Source organism: Saimiri boliviensis, chromosome 13 (assembly GCF_048565385.1).
Source record: "Saimiri boliviensis isolate mSaiBol1 chromosome 13, mSaiBol1.pri, whole genome shotgun sequence".
NCBI lineage: Eukaryota > Metazoa > Chordata > Mammalia > Primates > Cebidae > Saimiri > Saimiri boliviensis.
The window spans coordinates 98490565-98513251 of record NC_133461.1 but is presented as its reverse complement, the minus strand read 5'-3'; the positions used below and the strand labels follow the sequence as shown (position 1 = coordinate 98513251).

The 22687-nt window shown below is 44.8% G+C and overlaps 1 protein-coding gene across 3 annotated transcripts in view; it reads left to right on the top strand.

The window, feature by feature from the left end:
* Positions 1–21816, top strand: part of TNFRSF10A (TNF receptor superfamily member 10a) — a 37899-nt gene extending 16083 nt beyond the window's left edge. The window contains exons 3-10 of one of the 3 annotated variants that reach the window (XM_010347737.3): positions 2657–2770; positions 3500–3611; positions 4356–4426; positions 4514–4609; positions 5202–5233; positions 5667–5849; positions 8819–8891; positions 17286–21815. In XM_010347737.3, the coding sequence (XP_010346039.3) occupies positions 2657–2770; positions 3500–3611; positions 4356–4426; positions 4514–4609; positions 5202–5233; positions 5667–5849; positions 8819–8891; positions 17286–17635 (1031 nt within the window). In that variant the 3' untranslated portion in view covers positions 17636–21815. Of the gene's footprint in view, positions 1–2656; positions 2771–3499; positions 3612–4355; positions 4610–5201; positions 5234–5666; positions 5850–8818; positions 8892–17285 lie in introns of all 3 variants that reach the window. The other 2 variants (XM_074384062.1, XM_010347736.3) reach the window with 2 other exon arrangements.
* The last annotated feature ends 871 nt before the right edge of the window (positions 21817–22687 follow it).

The following is a 22687-nucleotide window of genomic DNA, read 5'->3' as shown; positions in this document are numbered from 1 at the left end:
TCAATCTTGGCTCACCACAACCTCCACCTCCCGGGTTCAAGCAATTCCCCTGTCTCAGCCTCCCGAGTAGCTGGGATTACAGGCATGCGCCACCACGCCCAGCTAATTTTGTGCTGTTAGCAGAGACGAGGCTTCTCCATCTTGGTCGTGCTGGTCTTGAACTCCCAAACTCAGGTGATCTACCCACCTTGGCCTCCCAAAGTGCTGGGATTAGAGGTGTGAGTGACCGTGCCTAGCCCTACTTTAGGCAACTTTTTAATTTCCTGTGAGATTGAGAAGGTCGTTTCCCTCTCCAATCCTGGAAGAAAAATTTTTCATGTAGTACTTGTGTGGTTTCGTACTTTGCAGTTGACACCTTGATACACCTAGTCTTTATTTCCTTATAGGGAGAGCATAAGCAAGAAGCTTTATGCTTTTTCAGCAGTAACCTTAGTTGCCCCCACACTATCACTGAATAATCACATTTTTTATCATTGGTCGTATTATTGTCATAACACATTATCAAGGAAGTTTTTTTTTCACAGTTTGGGTTTCTAAGAGTATCTTTCAGTATTAATAAATATGAATTAGTGGAGGGGGATAAATAGACAGCATTGAAAGGGGAGAGTGAGGTCACCTGAAGGGGCAAAGCCCTGGAGGTGATGGTCGACCCTCCGGACATGGGCTCCTGCTGGCGATGGCTCCTGCAGCTGTCACCTTAGTGCCTGGAGACCCTCTGCAATCCAGGGGAGCACGAAGTAGGCCCCCTTTCTTTTCTTTTTTTTTTTAGAGACAAAGTCTCACACTGTCACCCAGGCTGAAGTGCAATAGCACGATCTCGGCTCACTGCAACCTCTGCCCCGATGGGTTCACACTATTCTCCTGCCTCAGCCTCCCGAGTAGCTTGGATTACAGTCCCCTGCCACCATACCTGGCTAATTTTTTGTATATTTAGTAGAAACAGGGTTTCACTATGTTGGCCAGATTGGTCTTGAACTCCTGACCTTGTGATCTGCCCACTTCGGCCTCCCAAAGTGCTGGGATTACAGACATGAGCTACTATGCCCAGCCCATAGGCCCCCTTTCTATGGATCATTCTTTGACTCTGTACAGGGAGGACCCATTTTTCCTTCCATTTTCCTCCCATGGCAGGTGGCATGGGCTATATCTGAAGCCTTCCCCTCATTGCGGTATTGCTTCTGTGCCTGTTTGTGCCTTCTGCTAACCATGAGCTCACTGAGGACAGGCATTATGACTTTTTTTTTTTTTTTTTGAGACGGAGTTTCGCTCTTGTTACCCAGGCAGGAGTACAATGGCGTGATCTCGGCTCACCGCAACCTCCGCCTCCTGGGTTGAAGCAATTATCCTGCCTTAGCTTCCCAAGAAGCTGGGACTACAGGCATACGCCACCATGCCCAGCTAATTTTTGTATTTTTAGTAGAGACGAGGTTTCACCATATTGAACAGGATGGTCTTGATCTCTTGACCTCATGATCCACCTGTCTCGGCCTCCCAACATTATGACTTTTTGTAAGTTTCCGGGGACCTGGGTGGAAGAGCCCATTGCCCTGGTCTCTAGGCCCATGTGGCCATTAATCACTTCAAACACAGAGACTCTGAATTGAGATGTGCAGTGAGTGAAAAATACACTCTGGGTTTCAAAGACTTAATATTCAAAATAAAAGAAAATATCTCAACGTTTTATCTTGTTTACATGTTGAAACGCTAATGTTGGCTGGGTGAGGTGGCTCACTCCTGTGGTCCCAGCATCTTGGGAGGCAGAGGCAGGTAGATCACCTAAGGTCAGGAGTTCGAGACCTAGCCTGGCCAACATAGTGAAACCCCATCTCTACTAAAAATACAAAAATTAGCCAGGCGTGGTGGCACGTGCCTATAGTCCCAGCTACTCAGGAGGCTGAGGCAGGAGAATCACTTGAACCTGGGAAGTGGAGGTTGTTGTGAGCCGAGATCATACCACTGCACTCCAGCCTGGGCAGCAACAGAGTGAGACTCTGTTAAAAAAAAAAAAAAAAAAAAAAAAAAAAAGACCAGGCGCACTGGCTCACGCCTGTAATCCCAACACTTTGGGAGGCCGAGGTGGGTGGATCACGAGGTCAAGAGATCGAGACCATCCTGGTCAACATGGTGAAACCCCGTCTCTACTAAAAATACAAAAATTAGCTGGGCATGGTGACGTGTGCCTGTAATCCCAGCTACTCAGGAGGCTGAGGCAGGATAATTGCCTGAACCCAGGAGGTGGAGGTTGCAGTGAGCCGAGATCATGCCATTGCACTCCAGCCTGGGCAACAAGAGCGAAACTCCATCTCAAAAAAAAAAAAAAAAAAAAAAAAAAAAGCTAATGTTTTAGATATTTTAGGTTCAAAAAATACATTGTTAAAATTAATTTGACTTCTTTTTTTATCTATTTTACTTTTTTAAACTTATTTTTTACTTATTTTAATATGGCTCTCACAGAATTTGAATTAGGTATGTAGCTTGTATTCTATTTCTGTCAGCTTTGCCAGTCAGACATGTGTAATAGATGCAGAATTGATGACAAGATCAAGCCGAGAAGAGGGGATTTCCCTGTGGCCAAAAGAAGAGTATCCCAGCCACCACCACTAGCCTTTGGAATCTCTGTGGCAATTCATTCACTGGCTTTTCTCTCCCCTCCCAGAATCTTATCAATCAGAACACGGTGGAAATTGTAACCAGAACATAGCTGGTGGAGGCTACACCAATGATTCCATCAACTTATCTTTTTGCTGCCCATGCAGAGTTTGTAAATCAGGTACAGAATGTGTGGACCCCTTGCCCAGAGGTAAGGGTGGGGCGATGAGGTTGGAGTTGTAGCCGATGTGAGTCAGGGAACCAAGTTCCAGCCCAGCCTGGTCTTCATCATACCCTGTTCCATGATTATGACTTCGGTTGATAAAATAAAACAGAAAGAAATCGTATTTATAATGCATGCCACCTGATAGTGCAAACTGTCAGCTGCAAGAGGGTGAGGGCATCATTATAGCACAGAGAAGGCCTGGCCGAGTGGATAGGGCTGGGTGTCAGAGGTGGCGCGGGTCTGCTCCGGGGCCAGGCTCTCTCCCCAGGCTCTGTGCTCCTGGCAGGTGCTCAGCCTCACTCAGTCTTTGGGTTCTCAGGCCCCTTTCTCCTCCCCAGCAGGCTGGGTTTTTGGGAAGTCGCCCGAGGGCTCCTCTCCTTGCAAAGTCTCTCAAATGACCCTGCGCCTTTTTTGCTATGGACCATGTGATCTGAATGGTGCTTTTCCCCTAATCTGATGTAATAAATAATGAATTGTGGTCCTTTTTATTACTCTGAGTATTGGTGACAGCCGAAGGGTGGGTGTCCTGTATGAGCCCCAAGTGTGCTGGTGGAGAACTGGCCCTCAGAACTCCTTGGTGAACCAAGTTGAGCTGAGCTGAGTGGGCGGGGGTCGGGGTGGTGAGGAAGGGTGGAGGGACACATCAGGGAAACACATTCCCAAAGCCTTGTGCTCTGTCATCAGATGAAGAAGAGCTAAGTCCCTGCACCGGGACCAGGAACAGAGTGTGTCAGTGCAAGCGAGGCACCTTCCGGGAAGAAGATTCCCCCGAGATATGTCGTACATGCAGAACACGGTGAGACAGCAGCCCCAAGGAACCCCCCAGAAACCAGGAACCTTGAGAAGACCTGAGTCTCCTTGTGCCTGTATCTCTCCCAGACCCCATGGTGCCTCCTCTCCCATGGGGCGTCCCTGACCATGTGAAGTCTTCTGAGCCTGCAGTGGCCACTCCTGGTCCATCTGACTGTCCCCACCCCTGCCTTCTGCAGTGGCCCCTCCTGGTCCATCTGACTGTCCCCACCCCTGCCTTCTGCAGTGGCCCCTCCTGGTCCGTCTGACTGTCCCCACCCCTGACTTCTGCAGTGGCCCCTCCTGGTCCGTCTGACTGTCCCCACCCCTGCCTTCTGCAGTGGCCCCCTCCTTCCTCTCCAGCACAAGTCCCCTTGGCCAGGCTGACTTGTTCACTGGTCTCAGGAGGCTGTGACTTAAGAACCCATCAGAGAGGTGCAGGAAATATTTTATCTTGAAATCCTAAGAAAATATTGACATAGAATCCAGCCAGGGTTGTATTTATACTTAAACTAATTGAGTCCTAAAATGTAATTTTTAATATTTGCTTTTAATGCAAGAAGACAGAAATGCCCACAGCCCACAAAAGGCGTAATAAGGCCGTGGGTGGAGCTCCCTTAAGTTCCCATGAGGACCTGAGCCAACCCAGCTGGCGTCACCCCTGGTCCCTGATTTCTCAGTAAGACCTGTCCTTTTCCTACTTGGGTTTTAAGGGCCAAGAGTAATTTGCTCCCTTCTTGTGTGTACCCAGGTGCCCCAGTGGGAAGGTTCCAGTCAGTAATTGTACGCCAGAGAGTGACATCAAGTGTGAAGAAAAATCAGGTACAAAGCCCACTGGGGAAGCCCCAGCTGCGGAGGAGACAGTGACCGCCAGCCTGGGGACTCCTGTCTTTTCCTGTCTTTTCTCAGACAATGGACTTGTGTTGGAGATTTCACTTGCGAGTGCTGTGGTTGTGTTCCTTCTGATTGTGGCCATACTGCTTATCTATTGTTACATCCGCTCAGGTAGGTGCTGGCTGAGGACAGGGATGCTGGGCACTCTCCGCCCTGCCTCCTCCTGTTCCCACACACAGAATCGCCCACCTCTGCCCCAAGTCCTGGTGTCTCCATCCTGGCGTCTCCATCCCGGCTCTATCTTCCTCCTTGTGATCACCCCGCATCTCCCCTTCCTGTGCACCGCCCAGGACCTTGGTTTCATCAGTCCCTCTCCCAGGGCTGGGGTCCCCTCATCTCCCCGTCAAGTCTGAGAGGGCAGGGCCACTTCCTCCCATGTTCAGGCCCAGCCAGGCAGGGGGCAGTCAGCTCCTCAACTGGGTGACAAGGTTCAGGACGAGAAGCGGTCAGGGGATTTATTTAGCTTTGGTCAGAGCAGAACACAGCAGAACACAGAGATTGTCCACATGTTTTCACTCCACCTCCCCTTATACTCCCTGTCCTGAGGGAGTTCCTGAGTTGGCAAGGCCTCATGTGGATCCCAGGCCCGGGGCTCCTTGTCCAGTGCCCTAGCCCCCAGCCCGCCCCTGCCCAACACTGCCCTCTAAGGAGGAGCGCCGCATGGGCCCTTCCCCGTCCGCTAAGAAACCCCTTTCTCTTCTAGGTTGTGGAAGAGACTCCAGGTGCATGGGCAGAGTAAGTTGATTTCTCCAGGAGCCAGGGGCATCCAGGGCTCAAGAACTGCTCCCTGCCCACAGTATAGCCTGGGTGGGTGGGTCGCATGTTCTCACGGCTGCCCTGAGTCTCTGAAGTGGCTTGGATGCTGCAGATTGGTTTTGGGGGACACAGGCCATTTGGAGCATCACATAGGCTGTCAGGCCATGCTGCAGCCTATCCCTTCCTGCAGCCTGGGTGGCATCCTCACCCAACCTGTACCCTGGAGATGGGGTGAGCCCTTGAGCACAGCACCAGGGCCTGGCCCCAGCAGCAGGTCCTGGATGTACTAAGCATAGACTTCCTGGGGTGACCTCACTGGGAGGGGGTAGGGACAGCAGGTCCAGCTGTGCCCTGGGGACACTGTGGGGTGCCCTGGGTGTGGGCTTCTGAGTTGGCTCTTTGCCTTCCTAAGGTCTGTTCCTTCTGCTGGTGTACTCTACGAGGGCCAGAGGCCAAGGACAATGACCACAATGAGATTCTGGACAACGCAGACTCGCTGTCCACTTTCGCTTCTGAGGAGCCAATGGAAAGCCAGGAGCCAGCAGATTTGACAGATGTCATTGTACAGTCCCCCGGGGAGGCACAGTCTCTGCTGGTGAGTGGGGGTCGGGTCTCTTCAAGACCTTATAGGCAGAGATCGAGGGCCGTGCCTCAGTTCTCCTGGCCAAGGGGGACATGGAACCTGAGGGAGATGGGACTGCAGGGAACGGGGCTGCGTGGGAAGAATCAGCCGTCCTCACAAGGGCACAGCCACTCTGCAGCACATCTACTTCTTAGTCCCTGTCATATCCTTGCTGTGTCCTCAGAACCTGGAGCTCCACAGGCACAGAGTGGGGGTCACAGGGTTCACTGATGACTGAATGAGGGCTGCACGGTCTCCACTGTGTGCTCCTAACAGAACTCAGGGAGCCCTTGCTCATAACAGCAGGGGTTTAAAATTTACCCTGAAATTAGTATTGCATCAAACAGATTTGAATGTAAATCTCTGTCCAGATTTCTGAATATGGTTGTATGGAGACTTCTAAGAAGAAGCACGATTTCCAAGTCAGCGTGTAGAAGTGTTGCTTACTGTGCATACACACACACACACACACACACACACACACACAGGCACACACATGCATCTACACACATGCACGTACACACAGGTACACACGCATGCATGTACACACACGCACACAGCCCCCTAGTGTTGGACTGTACCAGTTCATGTATTTGGATCTGACATCAAAGGGTTTTTTTTTTTTTTTTTTGGTATTTAGGAAAATATTACAAACATTTCTTTTCTTTTTTTTGAGATGGAGTCTCTCTCTGTCATCCAGGCTGGAGGGCAGTGGCACGATCTTGGCTCACTGCAACTTCACCTCCTGGGTTCAAGCGATTCTCCTGCCTCAGCTTCCTGAGTCGCTGGGGCTACAGGTGCATGCCACCACACCCAGCTAATTTTTTGTATTTTTAGCAGAGATGGGGTTTCATCGTGTTAGCCAGGATGGTCTTGATCTCGTGATCCGTCTGCCTTGGCCTCCCAAAGTGCTGGGGTTACAGACATGAGCCACTGTGCCTGGCCTTAAATGAACACTGCTTTGTTTTGACTGTTTTTGCATAAAATCGGTGTCTTGTCTACAGAGTCTTTATGAAAAGGCGTGCTCTCCTACTTGTGCTGTTTCTCACACTCAGACAATAGATTCCTGACTTCTTGCCGCTTTTTGTTCTAGTATTTTCCAATGTAGAAGCCTTAATTTTTAACCAGTGAAATCTGTAGATATATTTACTTTTTCATTGCTCATTACTGTAGAAAGACCTTTCTCCAACACAAGACGAACTTCTCTAACTTCTGATGGAGATATTTTTTCAATGATGTGATTTTTGCGTTTAACTATATAATCTAAACGGAACTTGATTTGTGTTTTAATGCAAAGCGAGCCACTTCCTGAATTGTTCTAGTCACTGTCTGGTTTTTCCAACCCCGCTGAGCCACTGATTCTCCTATTTCCCTCTGCTTTGGGTTCCTCCTTGATCAGAGGTTAAATGCTCATCTAGACAATGATCTCCTTCCACCTAGGCTGTTCCATTCTTGCATTAGTATCCATTTATTCTAACTAAAAATGTAAAAAACAAGCAAACATTAAAACGGTCAATCATCTCTCCAGCTTGATTAAGTGCTTTGACATTTTCAGGAGAAGGTTCCTATACTTAAAGTGAGAAAATTTAAACTACCAGCCAGGTGCAGTGGCTCACGCCTGTGATCCCAGCACTGTGGGAGGCCGAGGCGGGCGGATCACCTAAGCTCAGGAGTTTGTAACCAGCCTGGGCAACACAGTGAAACCCCGTCTCTACTAAAATACAAAAAATTAGCCGGGCATGGCATCGTGTGCCTGTTATCCCAGCTACTCGAGAGGCTGAAGCAGGAGAATTGCTTGAACCTGGGAGGTAGAAGTTGCAGTGAGGTGAGATTGCGCTATTGCACTCGAGCCTGGGCAACAAGCGAGACTCCATCTAAAAAAACAAAAACAAAAACAGAAAATTTAAACTCTTGAAAGGTACTCAGTGAAGAGAGCATCCTCCACTCTTCTGCAGTGCCCTGGGTCTTTTTCCTCAAGTAACTATGAGAAATCATTTCCTGTAATTCTTTGTCCAAATCTATGCATCAGTGTATCTGTATTAAAAAGACATTATATTATACACCAGTGGTCCCCAACCTTTTTGGCACCAGGGATCAGTTTTGTGGAAGACAATTTTTCCTGGGGTCTCACACTGTTGTCCAGGCTGACAGAGGCTTGCCCGTAGTGCAGTGGCGCGATCTCACCTCACTGTAACTTGCACCTCCCAGGTTCAAGCAATTCTCCTGCGTCAGCCTCCCAAGTAGCTGGGAGTATAGGCATGCGCCACCATGCCCAGCTAATTGTTTCGTATTTTTAGTAGAGATGGGGTTTCACCATGTTGGCCAGGGTGATCTCAATCTGATCTTTTGATCCGCCTGCCTTGGCCTCCCAAAGTGCTGGGATTACAGGTGTAAGCCACTGCACCTGGCTGGAAGACAATTTTTTTATGGACTGGGAGGTGGAGGTGGTTTGGGGATGATTGAAGCACGTTGCATTTATCGTGCGCTTTATTCTGATTACCTTGTAATATGTAATGAAATAATTGTATAATTTTTTATACTGTAGAGTCAGTGGGAGCCCTAAACTTGTTTTTTTTTTTTTCTTTTTCTGCAACTAGATGGTCCCATCTGAGGGTGATGGGAGACAGTGACATATCAGCTATAAGATTCTCATAAGGAGCATGTGACCTGACCCCTTACATGCACAGTTCACAATAGGGTTCATGTTCCCATAAGAATCTGATGCCACTGCTGATCTGACAGGGAGTGGAACTGAGGTGGTAATGCCTGCAATGGAGAGTGGCTATGAGCTCTGGGGGACCAGAAGGTTTTTTTCCATCTCCATGGTGACCCAAGAGGGAAAGTGACATGCTGCAGGTCTCAGGACTGGCTGGTGGTCAGGGTCAGTACTAGACTGCAGGACTCCTGACCCAGACTAAGGCGTTCCCCACCGTATGTTACAGAGACCAGCAGAAGACAAAGGGTCTCAGAGGACAAGGTTGCTGGTTCTACCAAATGGCGCTGACCCCACTGAGAGTAAGTGTTTTGCTTCTGGAGATGCAGCAGGAATGGAGGGAATAAGGACAGTGTTCTAACTGGTGTCCCAATTGCAGAGAGTGCTCTTCCAGAGCAATCCATGCCAGAAACCGGGGGTTCTATGTTATAGACCATCAAGACCCTAAATTATCTTCTCCCAGCTCTTCCTCACTCTAGCTGATCCTCTCTGCACCCTATTTACAGCACTAACCACTTTGTCCATCCCCTCATCCACCTCCTCTCTTCTCCTTTGCTGTTCAGGACCTCTTGAGGGGCTGTCCTCTCCTGCATGGCACCACTGACTTCAGTGGGCTAATGAGCTCTTGATCTGTGCCTAAGCCCAATTTGCAGCACTGTTGTGTAAACAATATGCCAATGCCAAAGACTTAATGCAAGAAAGAGTGGAAAATATTTCACTCATTATTTTGTTAGTGAAACACCAGAGGTTGGGTCTAGGTCTTGGTGCTCAGAAAGCCAATCACTAAGACAAGTATTGACAAGGAAGAAGGCTTTAATTGGGTGCTGCAGCCAAGGAGAGGAGAGCTCAGTCTCAAATCCATGTCCACAACTGACTAAAACTAAGGGTTTATAGAATAGGGATAAAATGTAACAATGTGTAAGAAAACAGGAACTAGGGAGGGGGCAAGGAAGCAATCAAGATGAATGAGGGGTCCAGCATCCCACTGGATGTAGTGATCTGGTGAGTTTCCGTTCTTTGATAATTTTTTTGAGAGGCCTGATGATCATTTCCTGAAAAAGGAACTCAGATAAAACAAATGTAAGATTTGAGCTTTAAGAACAAAAAGGTCAATTTCTATGTTTATTTAAAAAACAAACAAACAAAAACCCTTTTGATGGAACTATTGGGTTGATTTCAATTCTCCCTTGCTATTTATTAATCCCCCAGTCATGGGGAATCTGGTCCTGGATCTTTCTGGCTGCTTCATGGCTGAAGAGGGGCATTGTGGGAAGCTTCATATTGTGGATGACCCAGGAATCAAAGGTTAATCTAATACTAGAAGACTATGTTTCTTCTGGAACTCAGTCTCTCTCTCTCTCTCTCGGCCCCACTTCCTCCAAAGACAAATTATAGTGGGACCCATGTACCTGCAAAGTAAGTTAGTTCCATACACATGGCCTGTTTACCCACACCAAGTACAGCAAAACTCACTGTCCACATAGGCTCTCCCAAGCTGGCTTTATTGGAACCTCTCACAAGGCCTTTGCAATCAAAGTTCTTGGAAAATAACCATTTTCTCCAACTGTGTTCCATTGTAAAAGAAAACATTTTGTTATCGACCATATACAAACAAACACATTGCCGTAGATTAATAGTCACAAATAGTTTACAAATTCTGGGGAAATTAGGCAGAGAGAGAAACATGCCTCAAATTCTGCTTACAAAAGTAATCAAGATACTTAAAGTATACTTAAAGCCATAAAAATTATTTCAGTCCACTATTAGTTCAGTCTTCGAAATCAACTCCTGCCCTGCTTCATGTTTGGTTAACAATCACAATCTTTATGAACGCATCAGTCTGTTTTTTTTTTTTGAGATGGAGTCTCACTCTGTCACCCAAGCTGGACTGCAGTGGCGTGATGTCACCTCACTGCAACCTCCACCTCCTGGGATCTAGAAATTATCACACCTCAGTCTCCTGAGTAGCTGGGACCACAGGTGTGTGCCACCACACCTTGGTACTTTTTATATTTTTAGTAGAGACAGTTTTGCCCTGTTCGCCAGGCTGGTCTCAAACTCCTGGCCTCAAGTGGTTCGCCTGCCTTGGCCTCCCAAGGTGCTGGGATTACAGACATGAGCCACTGTGCCTGGGCACACATGGGTCTTTCAATGACTGCACTAGAAGTTTTCTCTGTAATCCAATGACAACAATCTCCACAGATATCAGAAATCTTCATTCAAGAGTCATTTTCATGAACTCCCCTATAAAAGCAAGCCCTGGACTGTAGCTGATTAGAAGTCACCTTTTTTTTTTTAGATGGATCAAAGAAAAACATCAATTGTGGATGATCAAATCTTAGGACAGCCATAGTCAAAGACACAATAGACCAGGGAGTTTGGTTATTTCTGTGACATACAATGATTTAACATGATAATTATTACTGATAATATATATTAAGACAACTCAGAATTTCAGGAATGTTGTAGAATCTTGGAACACATATTAACGTTTCTCTGTACGCATAACCCAAAGGAAGCTAAACATCACCTCAGATGTGACAGTGCTTCCTGCATAATTCTAGAATAACTAATAAGTCTAATATGTATCTCTTGGACATCCACCATCAATTCAAATTATTGACCAAATTGAATTACCTTGGAAATAAACAGCATTTAAACATTTCTGCTCTCACCTACTTTTCCAAATAGCAAAATACATAATGTACTATTTCTGCTCAGAACTTGTAAAAATAAGTTTTTTATTTTTATTTTTTGCCAGAACCTTAAATCTCTTGTAGCTCTCTCTCTCTATCCTCAGAGGTAAGGAAAACCAACCAAAATTTAAATGGCTGGTATCCTCTATCAATTTTTGAAAGCTGGACAAATGTAGCTTAGGAACTCTAGATAAATAGAGCAAAGAATGAAATGTTGGAAATGCTTAGGAAACAAAGTGACTGTTTATAGAACCAGAAAAACTAAAATATCAATGGTTTTATATACTATATGCATATATGAAGAGAGAGAGAGAGAGAGAGAGAGAGAGAGAGAGAGAGAGGTAAGTAAAACCCAAAGGAGAACAAACAGCAAATAAATGAAAATTAGAAGCAAAAATGAACACAACACCAACCCCAAATTTTTCTGCTACTCAGTTTACCTTGTAGGCTACACTGTTTTCCAGAGCCTTAGAAAACCTACATGATGGATATTTGATTCCTGATACACAATTTATTATTTTTAAGTCCACCAATATCATTATATATTTTGTGCAATTAAGAAATTCACTTTAGTTACATGGTCAATAAGTATTTTAGTACTAGTACTACCTGTGCAAAATAGCAAAGATAGTGTGAAGCAATGAGAACATGTATGTGAGTAATAAGAAGCTCACTTTACATGACCAGTAAAAGTACTTTAGTGCTAGTGCTACCTATGCTAAATAGCAAATACAGTGTGAAGCGATGCAAACATGAAACTCACTTTACACGTGGCCAGTAAGCACTTGAGTCCTAGCGCTATCTATGCAAAATAGCAAATATAGTGTGGAGCAATGCAAACAGGTATGCAAAATGTTTGGCTCTACACTAAATCTGGCTTCATGCTTAACTATATTAAAAAAAGAATTGTAGCAGGGCGCAGTGGTTCATGCCTGTAATCCCAACACTTGAGGAGGCCAGGGTGGGCAGATCACAAGGTCAAGAGATTGAGACCATCCTGGCCAACATGGTGAAACACCGTTTCTACGAAAAATACAAAAAAATTAGCTGGGCACATGCCTGTAGTCCCAGCTACTCAGGAGGCTGAGGCAGGAGAATCACTTGAACCCAGGAGGCGGAGGTTGCAGTGAGCCAGGACTGTGCCACTGCACTCCAGCCTGTAGACAGAGCAAGACTCCATCTCAAAAAAAAAAAAAAAAAAAGCCAAACTGCCAATGCATTTCTTTACAGTATTTCTTGTTTTATCTTTATCAAGACTAAGAGCTTTAACTATAAAAATGTTAATTAGCTAAATTTCTCCAATCTTCTATCAGGTTTTAAAGAATATTTTATTATCTAACTTTTTCAGCTTTCTATTTCTCTGTATGTGCATGAAAAGAGACACACAGAGAAACAGAAAAAAACTACATGTAATTTACACAGACTATCTGTGACATGCCTGGGCTTTCCATGCAGTCCCAGATTTTTTTCTTGTCCTCTTTCTCTTCTTTAAATAACCAGTCATTTTACTCCAGGATGAAAAAATTACTGTACAAGATCTTTTCTCATACAAAATTATTATCTTTTCTGGGTAACTTTCTTTACCAAAAATACATCTTCATATTTATAATTTTTTTTTACATCTCTCTTCCCTACAAACTGGTTTCTTATTACCTTGTTTCATAAATCATCTTTTTCAAGTCCATAATTTGAATTAACTTTTAGTTAACTTCTGAATTAGGCAAAATTATTCTTTTTCTCACTAATAACCCATCTTTTTTGGCCCGTTTTATACACACAGTTGCATGTTAACTATAATTTTCATTTGTAGTAAGCTTAAATTTTACTGAAACCCTAGAAAGCAAGAAATCTTGATATTAGCATATTAGCATTGAAATCACATATTAACATTTTATAGATGAAAACCATTCTGGCTGAGTGCGGTGGCTTACCTGAGGCCAGGAGTTCAAGACCAACCTGACCAAGATGGTGAAACCCTGTCTTTACAGAAAATACAAAAATTAGCTGAGTGTGGTGGCACAAGCTTGTAATCCCAGCTGCTTGGGAGGCTGAGACAGGAGAATCGCTTGAACCCAGGAAGTGGAGGTTGCAGTGAGCCAAGCGTGTACCTGTGAACTCCAGCCTGGGTGACAGAGGGAGACTCCACCTCAAAAAAAAAAAAAAAAAAAAAAAGAAAGAAAGAAAAGAAAAGAAAACAGTTCCACAATTTTTAGAAACGTATTTCCTTGTATTTATAACTTTCATAATTGGAAATGACTCAGATACCCAATGATGAACATCAAAAGTAATTTTAAGATTTTTAGTTATGTGAAAAGTTTACTTAAAACATGTATTCCATTTACATTTACTCAGTTCTTGCATTAAGTTTATCCAGATTGCTTCTGAAAATTGAGATATTATACACCATCATTTAAAGTTAGTTATTTCCTTGTCAACCTTTTTTTTTTTGAGACAGAGTCTTGTTGTCACCCAGGCTGGAGTGCAGTGACACGATCTTAGCTCACTGTAACCCTATAACCTCCGCCTCCTAGGTTCATGAGATTCTCCTGCCTCAGCCTCCCAAGTACTGGGATTATGGGTACCTGCCACCACACCCAGCTAATTTTTGTATTTTTAGTAGAGACAGGGTCTCACCATCTTGGCCAGGCAGGACTCAAACTCCTGACCTTGTGATCAACCTTCCAAAGTTCAGGGATTAGAGGCGTGACCCACCACGGCCTGCCAATCATTTTTTTAATAGCCAGTGACCATTAGGTGCTCACTTAAGAGCTTCAAAGTTAAATATATAGGTATTTTCACCAATAACTCAGAAGATTCAACTGTTCATTAAAATACTCGGCCAAAAACTGACTCAAAGATCATTTGGTTTTGGTTGGATTTAAAGTCTTACAATTTTTTTGTGCCAAACTGATACCTCAAAATATCTAGCAGAGACAAATATAAAACCCAGGAAAAAAGGTATGCTGACAGTTCTGAAGACACTTTTTTTTTTTTTTACACCAATACTTTTAAAGCCAGCTTGTTTAGTAAGGATTTACCTTAAGTCACATGAACTTGAAAATTGCTTGGACTGACTGACTTAATTTACAAGCACTCTTTTACCTATGAGTCAATTTGGCAGACACAACATGTAATTTAATGATAATAAATGTAAAGGCTGGGCATGGTGGCTCACACCTATAATCCCAGCACTTTGGGGAAGGCTGAGGCAGGCGGATCACAAGGTCAGGAGTTCGAGATCAGCCTGACCAACCTGATGAAACCCCGTCTGTACTAAAAATACAAAAATTAGCCAGGTGTGGTGGTACATGCCTGTAATCCCAGCTACTCAGGAGGCTAAGGCAGGAGAATCGCTCAAACCCAGGAGGTAGAGGTTTCAGTGAGCTGAGATACTGCAACTGCACTCCAGCCTGGGCAACAGCAAGACTCCGTCGCAAATAATGATAATAATGGTATAAATGTACATACACATAAACACATCTAGACCTATTCACACAACACACAAAGACCCAGTAGCTTTTACCTTTGAACTCTGGCCATGAGAGAGCAATATAAACTTACCAGTCTACAAATACGTTCACATGGCTGAACTTTGTTAGTCCCCATAGGTAATACAGTGAAGGTGTGAACCAAAATTTTAGGTAAAGCGGTTGCCATGGCAGTTTGGTTTTTAAGGGTCAAACCTCTTCAGACTCCAAAGAACACTGGGGTCAAACAGCATTACAGAGAATACCACCTAGAAACAACTAACCTGGCCCAACCTGCCTAGAACAGCAATGTAAGAGCCTCAATACAGGGAACTCCTTCCCACTTTCTCATTCAGCAGCAAACTCCAGTTTCCAATTTGGGGGCCAAACAGTATTAACAATAATACCAAGTTTACTGAATTCTAATTTCCGACGACTCTACCAAACACATACGGGTAATCCCCAAAACACAATCCAACTGCTGCAACACCAGACCAGCCCCAGGAGTATCCAAACTGAAATGGTCAGGGTGCTTCCTCTCCTCATTGGTTGGGCTTGATCAATCTGCCAACAAAATTTTCTTTCTTTCTTTCTTTTTTTTTTTTTGAGATGGAGTCTTGCTCAGGCTGGAGTGCAGTGGCAAGATCTCGGCTCACTGCAACCTCTGCCTCCTGCGTTCAAGTGATTCTCCTGCCTCAGCCTCCCGAGTAGCTGGGACTACAAGTGCACGCCACCATGCCCAGCTAATTTTTGTATTTTTAGTAGAGACGGGGTTTCACCATGTTGGCCAGGATGGTCTCAATCTCTTGACCTCGTGATCCACCTGCCTTGGCCTCCCAAAGTGCTGGGATTACAGGCATGAGCCACCGCGCCCAGCCAAAAATTTCTTTCAAATTTCTGAAATCCAGAGGAACCAGTCCTGCTGTCTGGTACCCACGAAAGACACTCACTTTCCCCAACACGACACACAATTACAAACAAACCCCCAAGAGTATTCAAACTGAGTCAGGGTGCTTCCTTCTCACAGTCACTTGGGCCTGTTCAACCTGCAAATGAAAATTCCTTTAAAAATTTCCCAAATTGAGAAAAGCAGAACCTGTGTCTGAGCCCACAAAGCACAATCACCTATCCAGATGCAAATGTCAAATTTCAAAGGTAGTTCTTCTGGGGTAATCAGGAATGTGGTTGGGGCCAGCTGCAGTGGAACCACAGAGAGACTGAAACTCACGTCCAGCCAAAATTAGGGCGGCAACTGCTTAGGGGGGCTTCTGAGACTCCTTGGCCATGGCAGTAGAGCCATGAATAACACTTCCCTAGTTAGGGAACCAAAATCTGTTACCAAAACACCAGGGGTTTAGTCTAGGTCTTGCTGCTCGCTGCACAGAAAGCCAGTCATTGAGATGATGAGTGTTGCCAAGACCACTTTAACAGGTGCTGCAGCAGAGGAGACGGGAGCTCAGTCTCAAATCCATCTCCCTGACCCACTAAAACTAGGGGTTTATGTAGCAGGCAAGAAATGTAACAAGGTATAAGAAGTAGGAGCTAGGATGCAGGAAGGAAACAATCAAGATGAATGAGGGGTCCCTCATCCTATCACTGTCTGGATGTAGTCATATCGTGAGTTTCAGTTCTTTGACACTTTTTTTGAGAGGCCTGAAGGTCTTTCCTGAGGAAGTAACTCAGATAAAACAAAAGTTTCAAGCAGTTGAAGACCAGAAGGGTCAATCTCTGTTTATCAAAAAAATAAAAAACAAACAAAAATACCTTTCTATGAGACAATTGGGTTTCAGTTTTTGTATATTGATTGCATATTAAATTATATTTTTCATATAATTATACCATACATTAAAATAAATGTCACTTCTTTTTAGGTTCTTTAAATGAGGCTGTTAGAAAACAGCCTGGTATTCCTGGTCTCTTCCATCCCTGTGGATGGTGGTGTGCAAACACATCTCATTCCATTTAATCCCTGGTAGTCCTGAGATGTGGGCAGGGTTGCTCTGTCTTCAGGTTGCTTTCTTGCTCAGGGTCTGCTTGCCCCCACCTAGCTCTGCCCCAGCCTCAGGGAATGAGACTGAGCTGGGTGTAAACAGAGGTCCCCTGCCCCAGACCCTGCGCTTTCCACAAATGCAGAAGTGGTCGCCCTGGGACCTGCTCCCATGGCAAGTGCAGTCCAAGCAGCCTCCCTCATCTGAGCTCCCGCTGCAGCCACGCTCTCTCCCTCCCTCGGGCTCTCACCCACTTTGCTTTCTGCCTCTGTAGCATCCATCTATCCTCCCCAGGTGGATTCTCAGCCCTCCCTCAGGACAGATTCTCTGGTGACCTTAATGCCTCTCTGCGCCTTGGGTGCCAGGGAGGCCGGGCAGTGTGAGTCGGCCCTCTGTGGATGGGAGGAAGGGGACAATGGAGCAACAGGTTTGCCCATGCAGGGGGCTCTCCAAGTTCTCTTCTTGGGTTCTGGGCACGATGTGGGATCCTCTGTCCTTTCCGAGTCCCAGCTCACCTGGCTGTCTCTGTGGCTTTTCCCACCCAGCTCTGAGGCAGTGCTTCCACTACTTTACAGACCACGTGTCCTTTAACTCCTGGGACCAGCTCATGAGGCTGCTGGGCCTCACGGAAAATGAGATCTGCGTGGCCAGAGCTGAGGCAGCAGGACCAAGTGATGCCTTGTATGTAATGCTGACGAAATGGGTCAACAAAACTGGGCGGAATGCCTCTATCCACACCCTGCTGAATGCTTTGGAGATGATGGGAGAGAGACATGCAAAGGAGAGGATTGAGGACCTCCTCGTGAACTCTGGAAAGTTCATCTACCAGGAAGATGGCACAGGTGCTGCCCATGTCTCGGAAAAAAGTCTCTTTTTACTAGAGGTTTCCTCTTAGGTGTTAATACTTATTAGGTTATTTAAACGTTTATTTAAAATAAATACTTAGCTCGGTGCAGTGGCTCACGCCTGTAATCCCAGCACTTTAGGGGGCTAAGGGGGGTAGATCACTTTAGGTCAGGAATTCAAGACCAGCCTGGACAACATGGTGAAACCCCATCTCTACAAAAACAAAACCAAAAATTAGCCAGGTATGGTGGCCTGCACCTGCAATCCCAGCTCCTCAGGAGGCTGAGGCAGGAGAATTGCTTGAGACCCGGGAGTGGAGGTTGCAGTGAGCCGAGATTGCACCACTGCATTCCAGACTGGGTGACAGATTGAGACTCCATCTCAGAAGGAAAAAAAAGGAAAAGCAAATCCATCTGATCTCCTGGAGCTGGGACACTTCTTCTTCTGCCTGTGGACATCAGAACTCCAGGATCTCTACCCCTTGGACTCCAGGGCTTACACCAATGGCCTACCCACCCCCCCCGCCCACCTGAGGTTCTGAGAACTTTGGCCTTGACCTGAGAATTATACCATTGGCTTCCTTGGGTCTCAGGCTTTTAGACTAAATTGAGCCTTGCTTCCAGCATTCCAAGGTCTCTACTGTGCAGATGGGCTGTCGTGGAACTTCTCAAGTTCCTTATCACATGCATTAATTCCTCTAGTAAGTCCCATCTCATGTACAGTCGTTTGCCTCATAACATTTCAGTCAAGGGAACAGCATATAAGACGGTGGCCATCGAGTAAGCTAAGGTTAATTTATTAATTATGTGTTTACCTTGAGTTCAAGTCACAATTGAAGTACATGTACATTTGGAGATTTGGACGTTTCTGTATAAAAAATACTTTTTTTGGAGGGGGAAGCTCTCATCCTAAACAAATGTGTTATTTGGTACCTATGCAAAGATTTATCTAAGGAAGAAAATTGCTCCCATAAATGAAGCATTTTCTTAGAAAAATGAGAGCTTACCTAAATGTTTTTCAAGTTCATCTTATCTGAGATAATCATTAGTAAATAAAAAGGTAGTTTAAGTTTTTTGATTTAATTTAAACAGGCAAATCTTTAGAGTTGTCAACATTTACAGTGCACACGTACAACTTCTACCTGGATTTACTAATCAAAACACTTAATGTGTGTTTACGATCATAAAACTGTACATTCAACTAAGGAACAAAATGTACAAGGAAAAGATAAATTTCCTGATGTATATGAAACGCGAGAAGGAAAAAGAGACTTGAAAAGAACCACGTATTTTCAATGTGGTTTTTTATATTTTTAAAATATTTTTGTGCTTTTTATGTGTTATGTGATGTATCTTTTTGATAGGATGTTTATAAGATGTATATTTTTAAGAATGTTTTATATCTAATATTCCGTAACTTAAAAATCTAAGTTAAATGACGGTTATTTGTATTAGTCTATTTTTTATTGCTATACGTGAATACCTCAGAGTGGGGAGTGGGTAATTTCTAAGGAATATAAATTCGTGTATTGTTTTGTGGGGCTCGGAAGTCCGAGGACAAAGGGCCAAATGTAGGGAGGGCCTTCTTGCTGATGGGGTCTGACATGGTTTGGGTCTGTGGCCCCACAAAAGTCTCATGCTGAATTGTAGTCCCCAGTGTTGGCGGTGGGCCTGGTAGAGGTGACTGGATCATGAGGGCAGTTAAACACCATTCTTCTTGGGACTGTCCTTGTCGCAGTGAATGAGTTCTGATGAGATCTTGTTGTTAAAAAATGTGTGGCATCTCCCCACTCTCTCTCCCTCCTGCTCTGGCCATGTGAAGTGCTGTGTCTCCCTTTGCCTTCTGCTGTGATTGTGACTTTCCTGAGGCCATCCCAGAAGCCAAGCAGATGCCAGCCTCATGCTTCCTGTACAGCTTGTGGACCTGTGAGCCAAATAAACCTCTTTTCTTTATAAGTCACCCAGTGTCAGTTAATAATTTATAGCAATATGAGAACAGACTAATGCAGGGTCTCTGCAGAGTCTCAAGTTGGTGCAGGGCATTATATGGCGAGGGGACACACTAAGAAACAAACAGGCTTTTATAAGAGAGCCACACTGTATTAGTCTGTATTGCTATAAAGAAATACCTGAGCCTGAGTACTTCATAAAGAAATGACAGTTAATTAGCTCATGGTTCTGCAAGCTGTACAGAAGCCCAGCAGCTTCTGCTTCAAGGAGGCCTCAAGAAGCCTCCGATTACGGCAGAAGGAAAAGGGGGAGTGAGCTGTCTCACATGGCCACAGCAGGAGGTAGAGAGATAAGGAGCTGCCAAACACTTTTAAACAACGATATCCGGGCTTGGTGGCTCATGCCTGTAATCCCAGCACTTTGGGAGGCCGAGGCAGGCGGATCATGAGATCGGGAGATCAAGACCATCCTGGTCAACGTGGTGAAACCCCATCTCTACTGAAATACAAAAAGGTAGCGGGGTGTGGTGGTGTGCACCTATAGTCTCAGCTACCTGGGAGACTGAGGCAGGGGAATCGCTTGAACCAGGGAGGTGGAGATTGCAGTGAGCCAAGATCATGCCACTGCCCCACTCCAGCCTGTTGACAGAGCAAGACTTTGTCTCAAAAAAAAAAAAACAAAAACAAAAAACTAGATGCCAGGACAACTCACTCAGTATCAGGAGAATAGCACCAAGCAATGGTGGTAAAGGATTCGTGAGAAACCTCCCACCACCTAGTCACCTCCCACCAGGCCCTACCTCCAGCACTTGGGATTGCAATTCAACACACAGATCCAAACTCTATCACACATAAATTATAACTACTCCACATCCATGACAACGCATTAATCTGTGAAGGATTAATCTGTCCATGAGGGCAGGTCCCTCATAATGAAATCATATCTGATAGCTCCTACCTCTTAGTACTGTTCAGTGGGGATTTAGTTTTAATATGATTTTCAGAGCAGGAAAATATTCAAGCCATAGCAATATGTATTGAATTTCTAGATCATTTCTAAATATTAATATGATACTGAAATATTTATTGCTGAACATAAATTTAGAACTTATTAACTTTGGCTACCTATTACAGAAGAAAAAAAGGTATTTGGGGCCTATTAAACATTTCCTCTGCCATTTCCCATATGGTGTCATAGGACAACGTTCCAATTGTTCTAGGAATCTTGTTTCTAGTAATTATGAAATCGAGTACTTGCAAACTTGGAAGAAAACAGTTCATGATTGCACATTTTCTAGTTCTCTAGTGTTCACTAGAAATTAAAGTCACTAAGAGTTAACAATTCTTACTTAACCAAATTGGCTGGACGACGTAACTCACACCTGTAATCCCAGCACTTTGGGAGGCCAAGATGTGCAGATCATGAGGTCAGGAGATCAAGACCGTCCTGGCCAACATGGTGAAACCCATCTCTACTAAAAATACAAAAATTAGTTGGACGTGACCGCATCAGCCTGTAAACCCAGCTACTTGGAAAGGTGAGGCAGAAGAATTGCTTGACCACAGGATGCGAAGGCTGCAGTGAGCCGAGATTGCACTACCACTGCACTATAGCCTGTGTGACAGAGTGAGACTCTGTCTCAAAAAAAAAAAAAAAAAATTAACCAAATTAATGTAAGTAGCAGTTCTAAAAGTAATAGGAAAAGCGACATTTTATGCAAAGCATAACAGAAAAATAAGACGTATTTTTTTCTTTGAAATCTGTGAAATACACCGGCTGGGTGCAGTGGCTCATGCCTGTAATTGCAGCACTTTGGGAAGCTGAGGCAGTGGATCACCTGAGCTCAGGAGTTCGAGACCAGCCTGGCCAACATGTTGAAACCATGTCTGTACTAAAAATACAAAAATTAGCCAGAAATGGAGGTGGGTATCTGTAATCCCAGCTACTCGGGAGGGTGGGATGGGAGAATTGCTTGAACCCAGGAGGTGGAGGTTGCAGTGAGCCAATATTGTACAACTGCACTCCAGCCTGTGGGACGAAGTGAGGCTCTGTCAAAAAAAGCAAAAACAAACAAAAAACTATGAGACCGAAAAGATGGGTTTTTGTTAAAATAAAAAAAAAATATTGTTCTAGTTTGGAAGTTATTCAAAGGTTATTGCTTCTCGGCCTTTTGGCTAAGATCCAGTGTGGAAGTTATTCAAAGGCTGTTTCAGAAAGAATCAATAAATAACAGATAAAATGGAATGGATATTGTCTTAGTCTGTTTTGTGCTACTATAATGGAACACCCAAGTCTGGGCGATTTAGTTAAATATGGAGATTTAGTTTTCACTGCTCTGGAGGCTTGGAAGTCCAAGGTCAAGGGGCCCATATTTGTCGAGGGCCTTTTTGTGGCCTCATCACGTGGTGAAAGGTAGAGGGACGGGGGGCATGCATGGGAGGAAGGGGAAGCGTGCAAGGGGGGCCAAACTCACTTTTATAACAAATCTTCTTCTGCAATAACGAACCCACTCCCACAATAATATATTAATCCATTCATGTGGGAAGTACCCTTTTGATATAATCATCTCTTCAAGGTCCCACCTCCCCACGCTGTTGCATTTGGAATTAAGTTTCCAACACACAAACTTGGAGGGGGCGGGGGAACACATGCAAACCACAGCAGAAAGAAAAAGTTGAAAGAGGAGAAACAAGAGAGAATCATACGTGCTCAAGTTGACTAAATGGAATTAATTTATTATATGACTTTTAAAAATAAGCCTAAATATTGAGAGTGAACTGATTCAAAACTAGAATTTGAATTTCTCTGTTAAAAGGACAGAATAGACCAGGTGTGGTGGCTCACGCCTGTAATCCCAGCACTTTCGGAGGCCAAGGAGGGTGGGTGGATCACCTGAGGTCAGGAGTTTGAGATCAGCCTTGCCAACATGGCGAAACCCCGTGTCTACTAAAAATACAAAAATTAGCTGGGCATGGTGGCAGGTGACTGTAATCCCAGCTACTCGGGAGGCTGAGGCAGGAGAATCACTTGAACCTGGGAAGAGGAGGTTGCAGTGAGGCAAGATCTCGCCATTGAACTCCAGCCAGGGCGCAAGAGCAAGACTCCATCTCCAAAAAAAAAAAAAAAAAAAAAAGGACAAAATGGGTTTTCTT